Consider the following 21,915-nt stretch of genomic DNA (forward strand, 5'->3'; position numbering starts at 1 on the left):
GGATAAGGAGACTGTGAGCCGGTGATGTGCCGTTGATGCCGGGAGGGACAGGAGTATCCCGGGGGCATGGGGAGCAGTCGAGGGGGTGATGCTCCCCCCTCTCCTCGACCGTGCTGAGGCCGCATCTGGAGCTCTGTGTGCAGTGCTGAGCTCCGCAGCACAAGAAAGACAAGGAGAGGGTCCAGGGGAGGCCACAGGGATGCCGAGGGGTCTGGAGCATCCCCCTGATGAGGAGAGGCTGTGGGAGCTGGGCCTGGTTAGCCTGGAGGGGAGATCTCGATTCAGATCAGTGCTGGGGTGCCTGTACTCCTTGTGCAGCTGTGTTGTGCCCAGATGTTTGCCCTCTACATGTGCTCACCTGCAGTGCCCATCTGCACGTGTGCCGCCCTGCACAGCTGTGCCGCTCAGGACCTCCTGCACTTCCCCTCTGTGCCTGCTGCTGACACAGGGGCTGCTGTGCTGCGCTTCCATGTGTGTGGACCGGGGTGAAGCACCCAGACACCCAGAATACCTTCCTCATGTGTTTCTCAACACACAGCTTGCCTGTAATGAAGGCTCTTCATTTCTGATACCTTAAAAGGACCCCCTGAAATGACTGAGAGCTCCGGAGATGAGCAGGAAACCCAAGCTGCTGTACTTTGCTAGATGAAATTACCTTTCTGTGGCTGGGATTGAAGTGTGACTGTTGTGTTCTGAAGGTGTTGGACTCTGTTTTTCAGGTGTGTCAGCCCAGTCCTTCCTTCACTGCTTTACCCTGACGAGTTCTGCTTTTAATCTGCAAGTTGCCACTCCTGGGGTAAGTGAAAATGGGCAGTTCCTGTGATTTCAGCCTGAAACCAATTGGTACTCTGATTGACAAGAGAGTTATGCTAAGTCCTTTTGAGGAGTGTTTTAGTGGCTTTATGGGTTACTGGGCTCTTTTTAGTTCTGCTTTCTTAATATTGAAGTGTATGAGTGCTTCCTGTATGGTTCTGTCATAGCTTGAATCCCAGACTGGTTTGGGTTGGAGGGACCTTAAAGCTCATCCGGTTCCAACCCCCTGAACTGTGTTTTCCCTAGGGAAAGCCAATCGATTTTGTGGATGTGAATGAGAGCAACATGCGCTGGGTCCAGGACTTCCGCATGAAATCCTACGCCAGCCCTGCCAAGCTGGAGTCCATTGATGGTAAGAGCTTCACTGCTCACCCGTGTGTCATCTCCATCCATCAGGGCAACAAGTGCTTCCTAGTGTTGGGAAGAGCACCACGGAAAAGGCATAAAACTTGTATTATTAGAGGAAGCATAGCACATACAGTTGTTATTTTTTTATGTAAGAGGAAGTCCTAGCAACTGCAGTTGTTTTCTTATATCTTGGATTGATATATATTCATATATATTTTTATATATAAAACATATATTGTGTATATATAATATATTTTTCATGTAGGCACAACATATATGTTCTTACATGTGCATATATATATACAGGATATATAGTTATTTAAATACTTGTTTAAAATAAGTATTTTGCTAAAATAGAACCTAGCAGACATAGTGGTTTTAGGTTTTGCTCAGGTAAGAGTATGTCATTAAAAATCACAGAATCCCAGACTACTTTGGGCTGGAAGGGATATAATCTTAAAGCCCCTCCACTTCTAACCCCTGCCACGGGCAGGGACACCTTCCACTAGAGCAGCTTGCTCCAAGGCCTGTCCATTCTGTGGTCCTTTGTCCTAAAAAGGACCTTTTTCTCCACATAGATCATTAAGCTCAACACAGGTTTTGACTGGTTTATGTGGTATCGTCTGAATTTTGTTAAATCTGAAATAGGTTTGTGGTCAGGCTCTTTTGGTTGTTACTTTTATCCCAATGAGTTTATCCTTTCCTCCTCACCAGGTGCTAGGTACCATGCATTGCTGATTCCAAACTGTCCTGGGGCTATGACTGACCTTGCAAACAGTGGGTACTTGGCCAAGATACTGCAGCACTTCAGCACTGAGAACAGTAGGTGAACATCATTAGGTGTTTTGTTAAATAAATAGTAATAAATGTAAGACTGTGAACTTCCAATGATTTAAGAATGTATATATAGCTGAAGAGTATTCAGAACTGGAAAGATACTTTAGAGATATGTATCTTCTCCTTTGAAGTAGCCTCTTAATGTAAAATGCGTACAAAAAATACCAGTAGCTTTTGTATGCCCGTGTCCGAAGAGCGTTTCTGCCTCACAGTGATACAGAAATGGCTCTCCACATCCAGATTCAGAGCCAATGTGGAAGATGCCAAGATCATCATTGAGTCTGTAGTTAATCAAGACTTGTGTTTGCCTCTCATTTACCATTTGAGCACTTGTTCTCTTTGACTGGTGCTGTGTCTAGGCTTGGAGTTAACAGCTAGTAAATCTTTGCAAGACTGGGGCTCTTCTGTGGTGTGTAGGAGAAACCTTACAGCTTGAGAGAGTATGAGCTGTGTGGTATAATCTTACTGCAGGAAGGAAACATGCTGTAGCATGAAGAATCTCCTTTAACCCTCATGTGTGTTTTGTCTGTTTGAAGATGCTGCTCAAACATGCTTTGATATTTCTGTCACAGAGCCCATCTGTGCAGTTGGACATGGAGTCGCAGCCTTGTGTTGTGCCACCAATGAGGATAAATCCTGGGTATTTCAAGGATACAGCCTGACAGGGGTAGGTTGAGCTTTCACCTGGCTTTTGCTGTGTGTGAGCCTGTGATTTCAGGCGATGGAGCTATTTCTCATAATATAAATCATCAGTATGGTACCCTTGATTTATGTGGAAGAGATAAAGTGCTGTCATTGGAAGGGGGCCCAGCACTGAGTGCATGGAGGGGTTGTCTCTCCTGTCATGTGGAGCGTGTTTTCCTTCTGATTGTTCAGTAAACAGTCTTGGATGCTTGAAACTGAAGCAATAAAAAGCTGTAAGTGGCTGCTGCAGCTCTCTGCATTCATTGTCAAGGGCTTTTAAGAATTGCTTTTAGGTTTCATGAGTGCTGGGGCCAAGTTTTTTGTTTCTCAAGGTGCTCTTTCATTTTAAAAGGCAGAGGAGGTTGTAGGGGAGAAAGCTGTTAGTACAGGCTGGCTTGTGATTAAAGTAGATGCTGTTGATTTATTTAATGTATTCACAGGCCATTGATATGGCAGTTGTACCTGTGTTCCAGAGCAATGCAAACCTCTCTGGTACAACTTCTGAGGTACTATGGCTATGGAAACCGTAAGAAAAGCAGTGGCCACATGTGCAGATAGAAACTGAACTTGGGTTTCCAATTTTTCTCTCTTAATTTAAGCTGTATCCCATATTAATTCCAGAGCACTGTTGTTTGCAAGTGGCACAGCATTTGTGTCCAAATGTTTGTGGCCAACACCCAAAGGGATCTGCACTTTCATCGAGTTAATTCCATGCACGCTGCTCAGTGTCTGGGTGATGAGCAGGAGTTCCTTGGTGTCATTCTTGCTCTTCGTTTCCTTCACTTAAGAGTTTTTGGTTTGTCCCCTATAGAAAATCCATAGAAGCTGATTGTGGTCATTTGGGTTTATGCTTCATTGCTCTCCGATTTCCTCTATGCAGCTGGGAGAATTGTAGGGGTATGTTTGTGTTGGTTTTGCTTGGCTTTTCCTGTAAAAACCAAGCCAGACTTCCTGCCTTTTGTTCTTTTCCAGCCCTCTGTGTATGAACTAGTCCGACAGCCTAATTTTGCCAGTTTGTCCATTATTGTGGAAGACTTTGTGAAAGACTCTGGAGCTACATTCAGTGGTATGGCACCCTCCTGTTGTCCAGGATTACATGTTTCATGGCTGCGTTTGGGGAGTTAATGTTTGCGTGCTGGTTTTACACAAGACTCTGACAGGATATCTCATCTTGCATTCCCATTTCATGATAGAAACAAATACCCTCGTGGACTAGAAATGGTGAGTTGGACCTGCTTGAGAAAGCCCTGAGGAGGGCCACAAAGATGCTGTGAGGGCTGGAGTAGTTTTGCTCTGGAGCCAGGCTGAGAGAGCTGGGCTGGTTCAGCCTGGAGAAGAGAAGGCTCCTGAAGGGGAGACCTGAGAGCAGCTCCAGTGCCTAAAGCGGCTGCAGGAAACCTGGAGAGGGGCTTTGGCCAAGGGCCTGTAGGGACAGGCCAAGGGGAATGGCTTTAACCTGCCAGAGGGGAGACTGAGATGAGCTCTTAGGAAGAAACCTTTGCTTTGATGGTTTTATCATGGAAAATTTCTTGATACATGCGCTTTATCCACCTGGTGTTAATTGTATCAAGGGATCAGTCCTGCTGTCCTTCCATAGAAAGTCTTTCTAGTGAAATCATTTCAGCATTTGGGCTTTAATACTGTCCCTGTCTGTTGGAGTTGTTGATCAGCATGTCTGTCACCCAGCAAATCTGGTCAAAATAGTCCTCTTTTATGTAAATTCCATGAGAGATGTGATACTGCCACTGAAGTAGCGTCCACTAACATGATGCCTGTTGCTTTTCCTCCTGCATTTAGCCAGCAGTCCGGATGCTGTGCATGTTGTACTGGACAGGCACCTGGTGACAGGACAGAACGAGAATTCCACTCTTCCTGCAGTCCAGAATCTTCTCATCCTTTGCAATGTCAGGTGAGACCATGGGAGATAAGAACTAGGGACAGGTAGTGGTGAGCAGCTTTAGTGTCAGGAATATTGCCCCAAGAGGTTTTTTTCCCTCTTGGTTAACTGCTGAAGTGTCATCTGTGTTTTGAGGCAGCTTTTCAGGTTGTTATGTCTTTTGGTAAACAGCATTTGTGGTTCTTAAAAGGTAAAATTGGTTGGGAAATGCACAGCTGTGTATCAGGACTGGTAAAATAAAATGCAGAATAGGCCCTACTAAATGTTTCAGCTACAATAAACATCCCTTGTGTGTCGTTTGTTGTGTTTCGGCAAGTTACCTGTTGGTCAGCGATTGTTTCAGGATCTGGGAATGAATGGATTTAACTTTGGTGGTGGCTTGGCTGTTTGACTGTCCTCAGGTAGAAGAACACATATAAATAACCACCCCAATCTTCTTTTGTTCAGGTGAATGTGTGTTAGAAGTCCTTTCCTGGCTGTGGACTAACAGCTCGTGTCATGTTTGGATGTGTTTCCTTCAGCAGGAAATGAAGGAGCAGGTCTCTTTGCATAGGATGGATGAAGAGCCAGCAGGTTAAGGAATTCTTTGTCTGTGAACTGGATAAAACATCCCTCTAAATTTGTCCTGGACTGTGGAGTAACAGTGTCAGGCTTTGCGTAGATGGAAAGGATGAAGGTTGTGACTGAGAACGTTGAAGTACGTCACACTCCAGAAGCAGTGATGAAACCATCTTGTGTTTTTGTTGCTGTATCTTTTTGTTCCGCTGCTTCTTTCCAGACCAGAGATTTCCAGATGTGGGAATGTCCTTTTAAAGGAAAGTTGGTGCTATGACTTCAGATTGCTGAAGACCTTACTCTGGGTTGATGTTATACTGGTGGTTAGTAACTGCCCCGAAGAGCACTTGGAACAATGTGAACCATGGGGTGTTTGCGTTTCAAATAGCAAAATCTACACCCAGAGCTTGACTGAAATTCAATTCCAGATGCAGGGAATGAAGGGAACCACCTTTCATTTGGTTACTGTCTGAACTCTGCATGTGTTGGGCACTTGGATGTGCTTGGAATAGGATGGAAAATGCTCCACTGCTCTCTGAATAAAGCTGAAGAGGTTGTTTGCAGCAGCGCACGCAGTGGCGATGCTGTTTGCATAATGAGCCCTTGTTTCCTTTGCCAGTTTATGTTGTTGGATTTGTGTTTGAAAAGTGTGCTCAGCTGATTTTCAAATGGTCTTCTGATGGCTGTTTCTTCTTTGTGGTGCTTACGTTACGGTGTTTGTTCTCTTGAAATCCTTCTCTTTGGCACGTACATTGCAGTTGTCTCTTGCTAGAATGTTCTGAACAAAGGAATTAAATATGTAGGCAGCTCATTTGGATCGTGTCTTCTGAGGACCCAACTGTAAGATGAGATCTGGCCTTCTCTTTCCTTTTGAGCTGCAATGGGGCCTGAAGTTGAGCCTGAAATAACCAGCCCAAGAATAGTTTTGGTTGTTACAGGCTCAAACATACTAAATCCATGGGGAAGTGGGCAGGTGGATGGTTTCCTTCCCTCTTGGAACTGAGGGCAACTTTCTGCAGTGCTCTGAGGGAAAGGACCTTTGTGGTTGCATTAGTTTTTGTCTCAACAGGACAATGGGATGTATTGGCTATAACCAGACATCAATCAGGGTCATTTTATGTCTTTTCTCTTAAAAATTCATTTCTTCTAGTTCTGTCTCAAGAAATCAGAGTGATTTTAAAAGATAATTCACTGTGGGGTTTGTTGGGTCTTCTACTGTTGTATTCTGAGTCCAGCTTATGGATTTTGGGCTTTGATAGAAAGCAGCATTAGAATTTGAAATGAAAATTGGGCTTTGATAGAAATTAAATAACTTTGCTAGCTTAAATCCTCATTCCTGACAAGACTTTCTAGGGATTTGTTGACCTTTGCCATCAGGACATACTTTTCATCTGGGTTCCTGGTGCCTACTGAAATATGGGAAGTCATTGTGTTTCTACTGCAATAGTATTAGGGATTGGGGTCATTTTGTGTTGAACCTGCAGCAAGGAGACACTCTGCCACCCGAAGCTTTATTTCATTAGGGAAGGTGAAATTCCCTGCTCTAGGCTCCAGTGGCTGCCTGAGCAGGGAACTCAGCAGGGCTGGAGTTGGGTGATAGGGGCCCTGGAGGAGATGGGTGCAGCCTCTGTGGCTCTGAGGTGAAGGAGCTTTTGCCACAGCTGCAAAGCCAAGTCTTGTTTCTGGAGTGGGAAGCTGAGGGGCTACAAGGCTGGATTACCTCAGACTGTGCTTGTGTGTGACTGTCCATCTCCAGACCTTCCCTTGCCTGCCTGTAACATAGAGTATTGATGTCTGCCCTGAGTCCTGTTTTCATTCCTTCACGAGGACCTTCTGTCCAGGCTCATCAATAAGCTGCCAGGTGAACAAGCACTAACTGGACCTCTCCAGCCTGTGATCAATTCTCCTTTGTACTATTTTGCCTTATGTGGCAGTCAGGACTTGTTGGAGCTGCTGTTTGTGCCTCTGTTGGGAAGTACACCGAGGTAAGAAGTTCTCTGCCTGTAGATTTTTGTAACACTTCCTCCTCTTTCCCATACGGGGGCAGATAAAGAGGAGTTCCTGTGTGTATCTTCCTTCTTTGTCATCACACATCCGTTTCTCTCTCCTCGTAATCTCAACTGGCCCCAGTGTTGGGGCTGCTCATGCAAAACAGAGGGAGAATTGCAGGATCCAGTGGCTGGAGAGGTGATGTGTGCAAGTGTTTGTGTCTCCAGCTTTCTGATGGGGTTGAGAAGGATGCTGGCTGGCTGGATGCGGTCCAGCTTCTAGCAACAAAAACAAAATGACTGGTAATGCAGCTCTCATGTGAATTTGTAGCATCTTTAGAAATGACACTGACAAGTGGTGATTAATGATGATGGCTCTTAAAAGCTCTTGTACACTGTGACCAATTTTAGCCAAGGATTGGAGAAAATAAATCTATAAGTGGGAAAAGATCAAATTAAAGTAGAAACCACATGAAGATGTTTGATGTCAGATGCATTCAGGAAGGTTTCATTCTGTTTATTCTGGAGGGTTTTATGTCAGTGGCTTAAAATATGAAGGCAGCATCCATCATTTTGGCTCACTGTTCGACTTCTTTACTATGTCCATACAGGATTAATTGCACTTAGGAATGATACATAGAGTTTAGTTAGGTCTATAGAGTTAAACCATTCAAGTTCTTGTTTAGTTCTCCAGTCTGGAAGAGGTTTCCATGCAGCAGGAAACCTCTTTGCAACCACACATCAGGCTATTTCTGTAACTCCTATTTAAAGCGTTGAAGTCTGGGTTTCAAAGGCCACAGCACATGCATAGCTTGGGGTGCTGGAGCATCCATCCCTCCTTTAGTTCCATGTTCATTCTGTTCCTCAAATGTAACACTTGGAGTCTTTTGTTACTTTATCTTTTGCTTCAAGTTATCTACATCAACTAAAACCATGAAGTGATGTTACAGAATGAATAAGGATTTTTGGGTATCTTGCAGCTGAAACTTCCTGTGTGAAGAGTTTGAATACCTCAGCCTGTATCTTCAGTACTGTGCGCGCTGAGCTTCCTTCCTGGTCAAACTGAGAAACCAGACTGAAGCATCACACCCTGGGCAGCTGAGCATGTTTGGGTTTTAGCACTTGGTTTCAAATGTTATGCCTTAAAATGGTTTGTGTTCTCTCTGGTTAGGAGAGTTAGCTCAAACTGCTCACGTTAAAAGGCTTTTCTGACCTGATTATATCTAATGAGACTGTAAAATAACAGCAGCTGGGTTTGGGGGCATTGGCTTAGATGAGGAATGTTGCTTCTTGTTGCCTTGTGTCTGTTGACCTTTATCAGTGCCTTAGCTTGTGGTTGCAGTTGGTGGTGGTGCTGCTTTACCGCCATGTGTGCTAATCTTTAGCTGAAAGTTAAACTGAATGTTAAGTCAGGGTTTATGCCCCATCTAGTGCTGTGGGTTAGAAATGCGGTGTAACCGACTTGTGACTGCTGAGGAAATGGGTGTCGTAGAATCATGGAATGGTTTGGGTTGGAAGGGACCCTAAAGCTCCTCCAGCTCCAACCCCAACCCCTTCCACTGGAGCAGCTTGCTCCAAGCCCCTGTGTCTAACCTGGCCTTGAGCACTGCCAGGGATGGGGCAGCCACAGCTTCTCTGGGCACCCTGTGCCAGCGCCTCAGCACCCTCCCAGGGAAGAGCTTCTGCCTAAGAGCTCATCTTAGCCTCTCCTCGGGCAGGTTCAAGCCATTCCCCTTGGCCTGTCCCTACAGGCCCTTGCCCAAAGCCCCACTCCAGGTTTCCTGTAGGCTCAGAACATGCTGGCTCTTGACGTACTCACTTAGCAGATGATGTGCATTGGTTTTCCCCTCTGCCTGGCTTGAGTGTAGCAACTGGAACAGCCCCAGGGAGGACAAGCTGCTGGTGGTGCTTGCAAATGCTCAGTGTTCCACTGCCTCTGTGATCAGCTGCTTACAGAGGACTCTGGCATTTCGGCCACATGACAGGCCCTTTTGTCCCAGAGCCAGAACCTGCTTCTCAAACAGATGGAAAGCTTCAAATTCTGGAGATTTTCAACCCACACAAACCCTGATTGTTTCAGTGCTGTGCTCTGGGGTGTTTGGTGCTCTGGTCCCATGGATGGATGTTAGCAGCCAGGCTGATTTCCTTAGAAATCTCTTGCTGGAAACATCAGCTGCTGATTTGTTTAAGGAACCACACACACAGGGTTACATCTTGTCTGGGCTTGATTCATGGGAGCATGTTCTATGTTTTCCTGTTATGGGCAGATATTGAAGTGTCTGCTGGAAGCACCAAAGTATGATGCTGTATCATGTGATACATGGAGCAGAAACGTTTGTGGGATGAATCCAAAGGGACAAGGGGCTTTCTCACATGAATTATCCATAGGATAATCTTTACAGCTCACAGCTGTAAAGAAACATTCCTGTATTGCACCCCCATAAAGGATTTCTTCACCAAGAAATGTGATCTCAATTTTGATGCTTACATTAAGTCCAGTTTTGCCTCTAACAATAATGAAAAGGTCTTTGTAGTTTGACCAACCTGATCTTTACAGGGCAAAAAGAGATTGAGTGACATGAGAGGTGATGAGGAAGGGCCAAATCCCCAGCAGCTTAGGCTTTGATCATGAGTGCAAGATCTGGTCTGATCCGTGGCTCTCCTATAGCTTGATGCTGTAGCTGCCATCAGCAGAGGTAGCTTGGATCCTCTGAAGCCAGAGGTGTCAGACAGCTTGGGCAGACTTCTGAGGAGAGGAAGTGTTGTCTCTTTAGAGCACTTGACAAAGCATTTGCTTGTTTTAGGGGATCCCTTACAGGATGTTTGAACTCTGTCCTCCTTGCTGTCTGCAGTGAAGGGTTGTGGGTCATGGTACATTCCATGGGTGGATTAAAATGCTTAAATAAATTCTTTTCGTGCAGCTCCCACAGGATAATCTTATAAAAACAAGGAGGAAAAATGTGAACCTTCTGCTTTCCTCACCTTAGGTACTGTGTGATGAGCTCTGCTCTTTGATCCTGGGTACCAGGGTGCTTTTGTGTGTTGCTGATGGAACAGCCCTTTTGGCTTTGTAGTGTTCTCCACTGCCCTTAGTGTGGTGGTCTGCCAGTTCTGAGCTCCCTTGCAAGCGCTCACAGCCGCAGCTGTGACACTTAACTGAGGATCACTGGGCTGTGCTTGTGTGCTGGTGCTGAACAACAGCAATGAGCCAGAGGGGTAATTTCATTAGGATTGAGTGCCATAACTCCTGTAAGGAAGTTGCCTGCCTGCTGCATGTGTCACCCCCCTCCCCCAGGAAGCTACACCTGAGCGTTGGGTTGTGTCTGGGTGCTGTGGACTGCACAGAGTGCCCTCTGCTCTGGAAATCCTGCATTTCCTTAGGTAAACCCGTGCCTGGAGGCTGCCCTGACTGTGTGGATGTCACAGGACAAATGGGAGACCCCTCTGCAAATACTCGCTCTGTGTGATCCGAATCCATCTGAGCTCAGGCTGTACCCTACACCCAGCAGTAAAGTGAAACCGAAGTCCAGACCCCAGAGGTGAGCTCGTAAACTTCCTTCACTTGTCCTGAAATCAAGTTTGAGCAGCAGAGCCCCCAGTGGCCTCTGACAGTTGTCACCCTGACAGCAGAGTGGCTGGGTCAGCCTGAAGAGAAGGCTCCTTAAGGGGAGACCTGAGAGCAGCTCCAGTGCCTAAAGGGGCTGCAGGAAACCTGGAGAGGGGCCTGGGACAAGGGCCTGTAGGGACAGGCCAAGGGGAATGGCTTGAACCTGCCCGAGGGGAGACTGAGATGAGCTCTGAGGCAGAAGCTCTTCCCTGGGAGGGTGCTGAGGCGCTGGCACAGGGTGCCCAGAGAAGCTGTGGCTGCCCCATCCCTGGCAGTGTTCAAGGCCAGGTTGGACACAGGGGCTTGGAGCAAGCTGCTCTAGTGGAAGGGGTCCCTGCCCGTGGCAGGGGTTGGAACTGGGTGAGCTTTAAGGTCCCTTCCAACCCAAACCAGTCTGGGATTCTGACTTGTCCCTTGGCTGTACTTGAAGTTCAGTTTCCTCTCAGCAAGATGCCAATACCCTGTTACAGCCTGTAATGACTCCAGTGATGTAGATCCCAGTGCAGGCTGTGACTTGCAGGGACAGGTCTGATGCTGTGTGACCCAGTGCAGGGAGGTGGGGCCTGGGCAAAGCTTTTAATGCCAGCTTGACTTTGAAAGGGGAAAGGTGATCTCCCTCCAGAGAGCTTGTTCCACCCTGGCCTGCTGGTCCTGTTACCTCTGCCTGTAGAGCAGAGTGGTCTCCATCAGTCCCCTGAGATGGCTTCATTACCCTCTGGCAGACAGGCACGTGGGAGTGCAGCATCACACACATCTGGTACGGTGGTTATCAGACCTGTATCTGATTTGTGAGCGCAGAGCTGCTGTCACTTCAGTTGAAGCAGCAGTTCCCAGGCTCTTAGGGCAGTGTTGTGTTGTGACAGTAGTGCTGCTGTGGCACACGGCTGTCAGTGATCAGATGTTCCCTTGGCTTGTTTCTCTTGTATTATTCAAGCTGAATACAGTGTGTGTGTCTGTGATAGTGTTGTAGCCTCAGTGCTACTTCCCCCCTCTCTTTACAGAGTAACTTTAGACAACAGTTGATTGTGTCTACATCTAACCAAGAACCTTGTAGCATCAATTAGATCAGAAAGAACCTTTTAAGATAAGTCCAACCATTCCCCAGCACTGCCAAGGCCACCACTAAACCATGTCCCCAAGTGCCACATCTTGTAAATACTCCAGATGTGGTGGCTCCACCACTGCTCTGGGTAGCCTTTTCCAGTGCACGACTTCCCTTTTGGGGAAGAAATGTTTCCTGATACCCAGTCTAACCCTCCCCTGGCCCGACTTGAGGTCATTTCCTTTTGTCCTATTGCTTGTTTGTATCTGCTCTTGATAGAACAGGACCTATATATAAACTAATAAGAGAGACTGAATTAGTCTTAAGAAAATACAGCATGGAATCTCATCACATGCAGCCCAACTTAATAGAAAAGCCTATAATTGGTAAATGCTGCATTAGGATTAGGTCCTTCCTGAGGAAGGCAGCCACAGAGCTCTTCCTCTTTTCCAAAAGCAGCAGCTTAAGGGCAGCGAGGAAAGGATTGTGTGAAAAACCCAAACCAAAGTAACCCACAAAACACAGAACCGCCTCGTTTGTGGAGCAGTTCCATGACTGTTGCATAAAGAAAAGCAGTAACTCCTCCAAAGACAATATACAAAGCTCTTAACAGATCTTGAGCTGTAGCCACATGTTCACTCTGTCAGCTCAGATTAACCAACTGTCAAGTACTTTATTAACTGCTTGAGAGACTTAGTTCCTTCATTTTGAAAGCAGAGTCTCCACTACCATCAGGGTATGTGTAGCTTGTGCATGTGTTGTAATCTCGGTGGCATTTTCAGCTTCAGTCAACTCCCTCTTCTTGCTGTTCCCTTGTTTTGGGCTCTCAGACAAGTGCTAAATTATATTGGATAAAATTCCTTAGGATACAGTTTTCCTCCATTTAAAAGCACTGAAATACTCATTATGAGGGGATACACCAGATTTGCCAACCAGGAAGTCACTACTGCTGCCAGCTTGGCTGCAGAGAGAGGAAAGGAAGGGACTGGAGCCTAGTTGGTATAGTGTTACATATAGTATCATAGAATGGGTTGGGTTGGAAAGGACCTTAAGAGGATTCAGTTCCAACCCCCTGCCATGGGGTGGTTGTGGGAGTGTATATATATGTATATACACACATATCTATCCATATATCTGTGTATGCAATATATATGTCTATCTTGTAAGAGTACTTGTGGGTTTAGTACCTGGGTCTTCTCTTTAGCCACAGTAAAACAGGCTGAAAGGCAAAATTGCTTCTTAATGCGTTAAGGCTGTAGACTTAATTAGGAGTTTAGTATTAAATGTGACCTCCTGTGTCAGGTGTGTCTGCAGCAGTGAAATGACCAGGGGACAAGGACAGGCTGTGTTACTTTGCATGTATTGACAAAAGTGCCACCAGAATTGCAAATGTTATCTTTCCCTTTGCAAATTGATAAAAAAGCATGATACAGAAATCTATGCATAGACAGCATGAGACTTGTACAGGTAAGACATTTGTACATCCATTTACCCTCGGGTGAGCCACTCTTCCAACCCTCAGGACCATCCTCGTTTTCCTACTTCCCATTTTCAGCGCTGAACATTCGCTCCTAGAAAGGGAGAAGGAAAACAGCAGAAGCTGAGGCAGAGTCTGGGAGCTGAGCTTTAGCAATGCAGTTCCCTGTGAAGTAGTTGTCAGTAACAGCAAGGTGGGGAGACCTCAGAGCAGCTTCCAGTGTCTGAAGGAGGCTACAGGGATGCTGGGGAGGGACTCTTCATCAGGGACTGCAGTGATAAGACAAGGGGTGATGGGTTCAGACTGAAACAGGGGAAGTTCAGGTTAGAGATAAGGAGAAAGTTCTTCCCTGTGAGGGTGTTGAGGCACTGGAACAGGGTGCCCAGAGAAGAGGTAAATGCTCCATCCCTGGCAGTGTTCAAGGCCAGGCTGGATGGAGTCTTGGGTGACAGAGTCTGGAGTGCCACATCCTTGCCCATGGCAGGGGGTTGGAACTGGATGATCTTAAGGTCCTTTCCAACACAAACCATTCTATGATTCTAAGTGCTAGCTCAGGTACCTTGGTGAGTATTTTTCCCCCCCAAAACACACAGTTCAGTTAATGCCCTTTGAAAGCCTCTCCATAAGCTGACACAGGACTTCCACATGGCCTGGCTCTACTCGGATCTGCTTGTGGTGCCTCCTAGTGCCAAGTACAGACATGATTTACTTCCGGCTCCCTATCTAGATATTATTTACCTGTCTCCTACCACTGCTGACAGCTGAAGAGTTTCAAATTAGGCTTCAAGGCCTTTTCACTTTGACAGCAGTGTTACCTTGATCAGCTGCCAGCCTAAACACTGCCTTGGGCCTCAAGCACCTGGTGTGGCTGTAGACATCCGCATGAATTCTTTCTTGAGATGCAGGGAGGTTTTACCATGTTCACTTCAGTTAGGTGGCCAGTTTGCAAGCTGCCTGGCCTGCCTAACATGTACCACCTGCACAGAAACCTGACCAGACTTGCTCATGGGTTCCTAATCCTTGGCCGTGGCACAGGGAGCTGCATGGTAGGAACATGAGAGTTGGTAGTGTGAGTGGTGGGCAGGTAGTGTAAGCCAAGGGGGAATGGCTTTAACCTGCCAGAGGGGAGACTGAGATGAGCTCTTAGGCAGAAGCTCTTCCCTGGGAGGGTGCTGAGGCGCTGGCACAGGGTGCCCAGAGAAGCTGTGGCTGCCCCATCCCTGGCAGTGCTCAAGGCCAGGTTGGACACAGGGGCTTGGAGCAAGCTGCTCCAGTGGAAGGTGTCCTTGCCCGTGGCAGGGGTTGGAGCTGGAGGAGCTTTAAGGTCCCTTCCAACCCAAACCACTCCGGGATTCTATTCTATAATATTTACCTTTAACATCCTCTCCAGCTTAATTGCATCTGCAGCAAACTTTCTGATCCCATCAGATAATTTCTCCACTGCCATTTGGTCTTCATTGTGGTGCCAGCGGAATGCCTTCTCATCCAGGTGGAGCTTCTCGAGATCACATGACTGAGCTGTGCAATGGGATGTGAAAGAGACAAAACCAGCAGATTATCATCAATAACCACCAGCTTCCTAAACCAGAAAGGATTTAGGAAGGAACCAGCTCCAGCTGTTGAATCATTCCAATTTCCAGCATGACTTGCTACAGGAGGGCATTCTGGGATGCAGGACTGAAAGTGCCCCTGATCTGGTTTTGGGAGAGGAACAGAAGGTAACTTAGACAGCTTCTCTTAAAATACAATGTTTATGTGCATGTTATTGTCTTGTATCTGCTTCCAAATCCACTTTCAGGCCTATTACAAAGGATCATGCAACAGTCCTACTGCAGTGAGACTTTGTAAGCAAATATGCTGAACAATTTGGCCTTTGATCACTTAGCAAGTCCTTAACAAAAGCTCAATTGATAACACTCCTCCAGGCCAGCTCTGTCCTGTACCCAGCAGCCCATGGCTACGCTGTGCACAAATCTCCTCTCCCGAGGTGTAAAGTGGCATTTGAAAAGGAACAGCAGTGCAATGGGAATGTTCATTCAAAGCCACTGTGGTACAGAATCACTAAGTCTTGCCTACAATTCATTTCCAGAGTTTCTGGAGGGAAACCCCACCTTTTGGCATGGTTAGGGCCAATTCCACCGCTGATGCAATATTAAGATTAAACCAGGTTTGTCATCTTTGCTAATGGCCAGTAAACTCTTATCCCAAGTGTATGATGTATAAACCTCCTCCTGCCCTCTCAGGAGAAGGTGCATGGTATTAAAACGCAAGTCAGATCGCACCCTAATTCCAGTTAGTGTCCTCAGTGTCACTCAAGACCCTCAAGAAGTGACTGGGTGGCAGTAGCAGCATTGTTGTAATGAGGCTACAGTGCTTTGAGGGGGGTCAGGATTTACCCTTAGAGAAAGAACCACAGAGCTGAGGGGAACAACTTGCTCAGGACTCAATAAGAAAGGGAGCCCCCCATTCCCCAAAAGCAGACTTACCCTCTTTTACACTGAGCGTGGGAGTTAACTTGACATACTCTTTGCTGAGCTCTGCCAAAAGCTTGGGTGAAATGGTGAGATAGTCACAGCCTGTCAGGGCTTTTATTTCACCAGTGTTTCGAAATGAAGCACCCATCACAATGGTTTTGTAGCCAAACTTCTTGTAGTAGTTGTAGATCTTGGTGACGCTCTTCACTCCTAAAAGGGAGAAATCAGCAGCTTTCAGATGATACAGCATGAGGGACGTGGAGCTGCTGGGGTGAGTCCAGAGGAGGCCATGGAGCTGCTGTGAGGGCTGGAGCAGCTCTGCTCTGGAGCCAGGCTGAGAGAGCTGGGCTGGGGCAGCCTGGAGAAGAGAAGGCTCCTGAAGGGGAGACCTGAGAGCAGCTCCAGTGCCTGAAGGGGCTGCAGGAAACCTGGAGAGGGGCTTGGGACAAGGGCCTGGAGGGACAGGCCAAGGGGAATGGCTTGAACCTGCCTGAGGGGAGACTGAGATGAGCTCTTAGGCAGAAGCTCTTCCCTGTGAGGGTGCTGAGGCGCTGGCACAGGGTGCCCAGAGAAGCTGTGGCTGCCCCATCCCTGGCAGTGTTCAAGGGCAGGTTGGCCACAGGGGCTTGGAGCAAGCTGCTCCAGTGGAAGGGGTCCCTGCCTGTGGCAGGGGTTGGAGCTGGAGGAGCTTTAAGCTCCCTTCCAACCCAAACCAGTTTGTGATGTACAACCAATTATCTATAACATGCTCAAACCCAAGGTGTTTTCACAAGGGGACTTCTGAATCAACTGCACCTTGATGAGTAGCTCTTGTATGTTTAATGATAGGTTAAAAGCTCACCTGGATCCTCTGAAGGTTCATAGCTTTTCTTGTCTCCATTTGCAACATACCAGTCCAGGATACGTCCTACGAATGGGGAGATCAGAGTAACTCCAGCTTCAGCACAGGCAACTGCCTGAGCAAAGGAGAACAGCAAGGTCATGTTGCAGTGAATCCCATACTCTGCTTCCAGGACCCTGCAGACAGAGGGTTAAACCAGCAGTGTGATCACCTGCTGAATGTCTGTTTTACTAAATAGTAGGTTAAACTATTGAATTTCTTGAGTTACATTAGGAATGTTGCTCAGTTGAGAAGCTTTAAAGGTTTAAACTAACAGCACGTGTTTTCTGCTGCCAGGATGTGATTTATTACTGCTGTTCCTTGAAGCAAATGCAGATTCCTCAGCGTGACATTTCAGGAAACTCTTACTTGTGGCCTGGCTCTTGTATGAGCAAACTTTTCCTCTTTCAACACAAAGCTGCAGCACGGAACCTTCCTTGCTCACTGCACCCTAGTGACAGGCTTCCTGGTGCAATGCTTTCAAAACATCTCCTTAGTTTAAGCATGGAAAGTGTTTGGCAGGTGGCTGTGAGCAGGCAGAAGCATGCAATGAGTCAGCTCACCAGGTACAGTACTTACTTGCCAGCCTGGATTCCTTCCCACGTTGAAGAGAGCTTGATGAGAATCCGATCTTTACCAATTCCTGCTTCCTTATAAAGGTCAATGAGGCGCCTGGCCCTTTGAATCATTCCTTCCTTATCAAAGGACAACCTTTGGAACAAGAGCAGGACTGCTTAAAATTGACTTTTAAATGCTCTCCCCCCAAACCCCACTGAAAAACATTGTCTTCTTTTATTAGTTATATGCCAGTAGTGTGTTTCTGTTCTCAGAGGTGCTTCCTGAGCCCATCAAGTAGGTGTTTGACAGCACCACTGCTCCTTGACTCAGAGGATCCACAGCTCCAGATGGTTTTCCTTGAGAAAGTTATAGATTTCCTCCAGTTTTCCCCAATGAATGCAGGAGCTGAGCATAGAAGTGACTTGGCAGTGAGAAGTTAACAGGTAAACCCTATGTGAGTCTTGAAAGAAACTGTGCAAACGGATCTCTTGGTCAACTAAGAAGACATCACAAGAAGAGAATAGGTGTACTAGAAGCATGAGGCTTCCCCTGCTTAAGGAGCAAGGGAAGATGACAGAAATCCAGACTCAGCATTTCTTGTTCTCATACAGTTTTGTCACAGAATCAAGCAGGAAATCCGTGTTCTAACTAAACATTAACAACATAAACTCTTGCTGATCTCAAACAGGGAGCTCTCTAGTCAAGAACACCTCTCTCCAATTCACATCATGTCTCTTTCTGCCTGTACAAATCTCCAGGGTAACCCAGAGGGAAAAGAGCCAACCTTGCATCCACCTCTGTGGACACACGCCCAGGTATCCGCTTCAGTATTTCAGCTCCAAAGAGCACAAAAAGTTTGTCACAAGCATTTTTGATCTGCTCCTCTTCTGACCTGGAAAGCACAGAGAGCAAAAGCATTTCGATGAGGGGGAGGAGGAGAAAACGTGCATTCACGCCTTGCCATGGATCTGAAGAGCTAATTTCACAGCCCATTTAACATTAAGCTCCAGAGTTCAAACAGCCACTTCTCTGCTCCATGTTTAAGTGCCACCCTCCCTGCACCACCAGCACTGTTACCTTTGGACACTGTCTCCTATAATGCTGTCAACTCCAGCGTGTTTCCCTGAGCAGCACTAGAAGGCCACGTGTGAACTGGTGCTTCAAAGCACATCCAAAATGAGCACAGGAAGTTCTCTCTTTAAGGATTAAGGCTTTCTGGGGCAGGAGATGATACACCCATGAGGGGAAAACCCCAGTACACTGCTTGTACTAAAGACTATTTGTATAAATAAGGTGTCTTAGGCATCTATGGAGATAAAAACCCCTTCAGTTACCCGCCAAGCTTCTTCCCATAGGCAACAGCATCATCCACCAGTTCCTGGTAAGCTGGCATCTGAGCAGCAGCTAGGATCAGAGAGGGGTTTGTGGTGGCATCCAGGGGCTTGTACTCATCAATTGCTAGAGAAATAAAAAGAGCCTGTTTAGAACCAGGAGCAGGGCTGAGCAATTCAAAGGGTTTTGTTTGCTCCAGTGTGTGTGAACACAAACCCTCGTGGCTGTAGGGTTGTAGTGTTCATGATGGAGCAGGTGAGTGCAGGGTGATGTTTAAATGCTGCTGCCTGAAAGCTTGTGCCACAAAGGCCATGAAGATAATGGAGCTACAACAGTGAGGTACAGCAGTTAACTCACTACTGCCTACAAGAGATGAACTCATAGAAAAGACAGATGAGAAGTGGTACTCATTTTCAACTTCCATCAATCCACACTGTATTCAGCAGCACAGCCAAGTTCCAGGCATCACAGTGGGGAGGTGAAGACAAGGGCATCTTCCCTCTGAGCAGTTGGGCTTTTGGTTGTCTACAACTGCTTGCACCAGAACTCCTCACCAGCCAGGCTCCAACACTTTTCTTAGTGCTCCTGAAGCTTTCAAAGAGTTGCAGACCATTTCTTAGCATCCATTCTTGTACTTCCCATGTACTCCCTTCTGTACAGAAGTTATTTCACCCTTTGGTTTCCCTTAAGCCCTGGGCTTACACCTCTTTGAGGGGACACGCACTGTTTGCAGCAGCAGGCTGTGACCTCGATGCATGGCCCTCATCCCAGCCAGGCTTGCCTGGCATGCAGAGCCTGACTCAGCAACCAGGGCAGAGAGGGAGCCTCTGCAGGGCCCTCCAGTGATTCCTGCTCCCGAGCTCCCTGGTTAGCAGAGCTAAACATCAAAACCCAACAGAATATTCATAACTGGCTCATTTTCCTCAGGGATTTTAGGTGAAACCCCAGGTTTGAGAGTGCAACCTCATGTTTTGAGTCATAAAAGTACTGTTTTTCCATAGTTGCCTCCTGGGCAATGATTTTGCTCCTGGAGCTAGTCCATTCTGTACGAACAGGTCCTTCAAAACACACTTTAATTCACATGGATATGGCTTAAAATAAAGCAGGATGCCAACAAAAGTCAGTCCTGGAGCACAAGCACAGTTTTAGAGAAGTGTATGTTAGCTGTTGGTTACTTCTTTCCAGCATTGCAGCATCTGAAGGGTCTTGTGGGTGTCTGGCAACAGGCACAGTGGCCTCGTGAAGCCTGTCACCAGGAGTTCCTGCTTCTCCCCACCACCAGGAACCGGGTGAACAAGAGTTGTGCCATCAGGGATTGACCTGAAGTCCATGTGCATATTGGGATGGTCCAGGGAGTCAGATGCTGACTGAAGCCTTGTCTGGACCATCCGGAAGACCCACAGCAGGCAGGCAGGGATCAAGTGTAAAACTGCTTCAAGGAGTCTTCAGTCCCTGAAGACAAACACCCCCTTGGCTATCCCAAGGATGTTTTCACAGTTGGGGTAAGCAGGTTTGAAATCCATGCCCCATCCCTGGCAGTGTTCAAGGCCAGGCTGGACACAGGGGCTTGGAGCAAGCTGCTCCAGTGGAAGGTGTTGGGGTTGGAGCTGGAGGAGCTTTAAGATCCCTTCCAACCCAAACCATTCCATGACTCCATGAATTTGCTGGGCTCCAGCCAGGTTTGTTGCCACTCCAAAGCAAACCTCTGAAGGCTGAAGTTATCCTGCAGTGCTTCCAGCTCTCCCGATGGTTCATGAAGCTGCATCCGTGCTCCAATCCCGTTGTGGTACCGTGGTTCTCTCCGGTCAGACCGGCACACGGGAGTGCCAGTTCCTCCGTAGCACAAGCAAGCACCAGCCGTGCGTGACCCGGCGGCAGGATCAGCGCCTGAACACATGCTCAGCACCCTGTGTGCTCCTAATCCTGACCTCACCGGTAGGAGCCGGTGATGGTTCATCCATGGCGGGGGGGGGGGGGCACGGCAGGATCCAGGCCGTTCCCAGGGGAGGGATTCCCCAAGTCCCGGGAATTCTCCGTGATGTGGAATTAAAATGATCTAAAACCGAGCCTTGCCCCCCCCCTCCGCCCCGCGTTTAGGTAACGGCGCCCTTCGCAACGCCGGACCCCCCCCGCCCCAGCGTGGTTCGCTCCCCCTCGGCCCTTGGTCCGGGCGCGCCCACCCTCCACGGGGAGGGTGGAAAGCAGTGACCCCCCCCCCCCCCCCCCCGCCATAGCCCTCGCCGCCTCTCACCGTTGAAATCCCCGGTGTCCGCCACCACCGTGGTGTGGTGCTTGAGCTGGTCCAGCACCGACTCCATCTTCTGCCGCTTCACGGGGGACACCGACATGATCCGCGGGCCGCGCCGTCTGCGAGGAGCCCGGAGGGGAGCCGGCCTGTGCGCGCACCCGCCCCTCCCTCGCTCGTTCCCGACACCCGCAGCCAATCGCGTCCCGGAGGGAGGCGGCGAGCCAATCAGAAGGTAAGACGGACGAGACTGGGCGGAGCCGGGGTAGGAAGGGAGTCGCTGATTGGGCGGCTCGTGAGGGCCGGTGGTCACCTTGGTGACGGGGATGCGGCTGCCCCCGCTCGCCATTTCCCCCCGCGCCGGGAGGGCGGCCGGTGCCCGGCGCTGCTGCCCGCCCCGAGGGGCCCTCCTGCCCCTGCGAGCCCCCCTGGGGCCTCCTCACCCGCGGGCGAGCCCCTTAAACCGCCCTCACACACCAGTTACCATTGGGGCCGCTCCGCTGCAGGGCTCCGCTGCCACACAAGATGGCGGCGGGACGGTCCTGAGGCGTTGGCCGCCGTTTAGCAGCCGTGAGGAGAGGCTCGCCTGCGCTAACCGGCTGCTGGAGCTCAGCGGTGCGTTTCCTCCCTCGCTCGTGAGCCAGGGCCCCAGCCTGCTCTGCCGGGTGGAGAGCCCCTAACGCGGCGGGGCATGCACCCGCGGGCACACAGCGCTGTTGATCCACCTAAGCTTCGTTCGAGGGGAGGCAACGCGGGTAACGGGATCGTGATTCCAAACGGGGATGTTGCAGAGTGCCAGTTGGCCTTTAAACAGGAGCTCCTCGGATCACGCTGTTCCCCTCGTTTTGGTTTGTATTGTTTTCAGCTGGGGAAGCTGCCATGGTAATTTCCCTTCCTGATACACAGGAATATGCTTTTGTACAGTCTTCTGGTGCTTTGTTCTACCCAAAGGGAGGATAATGGGAACAAGGCGTTGGGTTTGAGTCCTGTTTGGATCCTGTCACTGGCTAGGAAACGTGTTCTCGTTGCCTCCAGAGTCCTTTGCCAAGGGATAAGAGAGGCTCCTTTGTACATCCCTTCCCTTTGCTTTGTTCTTGGCCCTGTGTTAGCTGGCATTGCCCATTTTCAGCTTGCCAGTGCAGAATGTAGCCTTGGGCGCTGTCTGCATGTGTTGGCTC

The 21,915-nt window shown here is 48.4% G+C and overlaps 2 protein-coding genes across 7 annotated transcripts in view; one reads left to right on the plus strand and one right to left on the minus strand.

Moving 5' to 3' along the window:
* The window catches only part of GATD1 (glutamine amidotransferase class 1 domain containing 1), a 51,900-nt gene extending 43,682 nt beyond the window's left edge, over positions 1 to 8,218 (plus strand). For 2 of the 6 annotated variants that reach the window (XM_061450948.1, XM_061450947.1), the window contains 7 exons: positions 720 to 796; positions 1,060 to 1,165; positions 1,876 to 1,983; positions 2,571 to 2,665; positions 3,655 to 3,748; positions 4,480 to 4,591; positions 8,034 to 8,192. In XM_061450948.1, coding sequence (XP_061306932.1) covers positions 720 to 796; positions 1,060 to 1,165; positions 1,876 to 1,983; positions 2,571 to 2,665; positions 3,655 to 3,748; positions 4,480 to 4,591; positions 8,034 to 8,064 — 623 coding nt within the window. In that variant the 3' untranslated portion in view covers positions 8,065 to 8,192. Of the gene's footprint in view, positions 1 to 719; positions 797 to 1,059; positions 1,166 to 1,875; positions 1,984 to 2,570; positions 2,666 to 3,654; positions 3,749 to 4,479; positions 4,592 to 5,026; positions 5,336 to 8,033 lie in introns of those variants that run through there. The other 4 variants (XM_061450951.1, XM_061450949.1, XM_061450950.1 and 1 more) reach the window with 4 other exon arrangements.
* Positions 8,219 to 13,117: 4,899 nt separating this feature from the next.
* TALDO1 (transaldolase 1) lies at positions 13,118 to 20,850 on the minus strand. Its single transcript, XM_061450930.1, has 8 exons — positions 20,744 to 20,850; positions 18,495 to 18,618; positions 17,945 to 18,052; positions 17,182 to 17,313; positions 16,564 to 16,739; positions 15,735 to 15,932; positions 14,621 to 14,766; positions 13,118 to 13,342 (listed from the first exon to the last, which is right to left on the minus strand). The coding sequence occupies exons 1-8, from the start codon at positions 20,838 to 20,840 to the stop codon at positions 13,310 to 13,312; spliced, it is 1,014 nt and encodes a 337-aa protein (XP_061306914.1). The 5' UTR covers positions 20,841 to 20,850; the 3' UTR covers positions 13,118 to 13,309.
* Positions 20,851 to 21,915: the final 1,065 nt, after the last annotated feature.

This window comes from Pezoporus flaviventris, unplaced genomic scaffold (assembly GCF_033815535.1).
Source record: "Pezoporus flaviventris isolate CSIRO_AGI_PZ_B2104156 unplaced genomic scaffold, CSIRO_AGI_Pfla_v1 ptg000012l, whole genome shotgun sequence".
Taxonomy (NCBI): Eukaryota; Metazoa; Chordata; class Aves; order Psittaciformes; family Psittacidae; genus Pezoporus; species Pezoporus flaviventris.

What these genes read in the sequence shown, in the direction of transcription:
- TALDO1 (XM_061450930.1), bottom strand. Translation starts at nt 20,840, where the DNA reads ATGTCGGTGTCCCCCGTGAAGCGGCAGAAGATGGAGTCGGTGCTGGAC. An exon ending in GAAGGAATCCAGGCTGGCAA is followed by an intron (nt 16,740 to 17,181) that starts GTAAGTACTGTA and finishes CTCTGTCTGCAG; the next exon opens with GGTCCTGGAAGCAGAGTATG. An exon ending in TGAACCTTCAGAGGATCCAG is followed by an intron (nt 15,933 to 16,563) that starts GTGAGCTTTTAA and finishes TCTCCCTTTTAG; the next exon opens with GAGTGAAGAGCGTCACCAAG.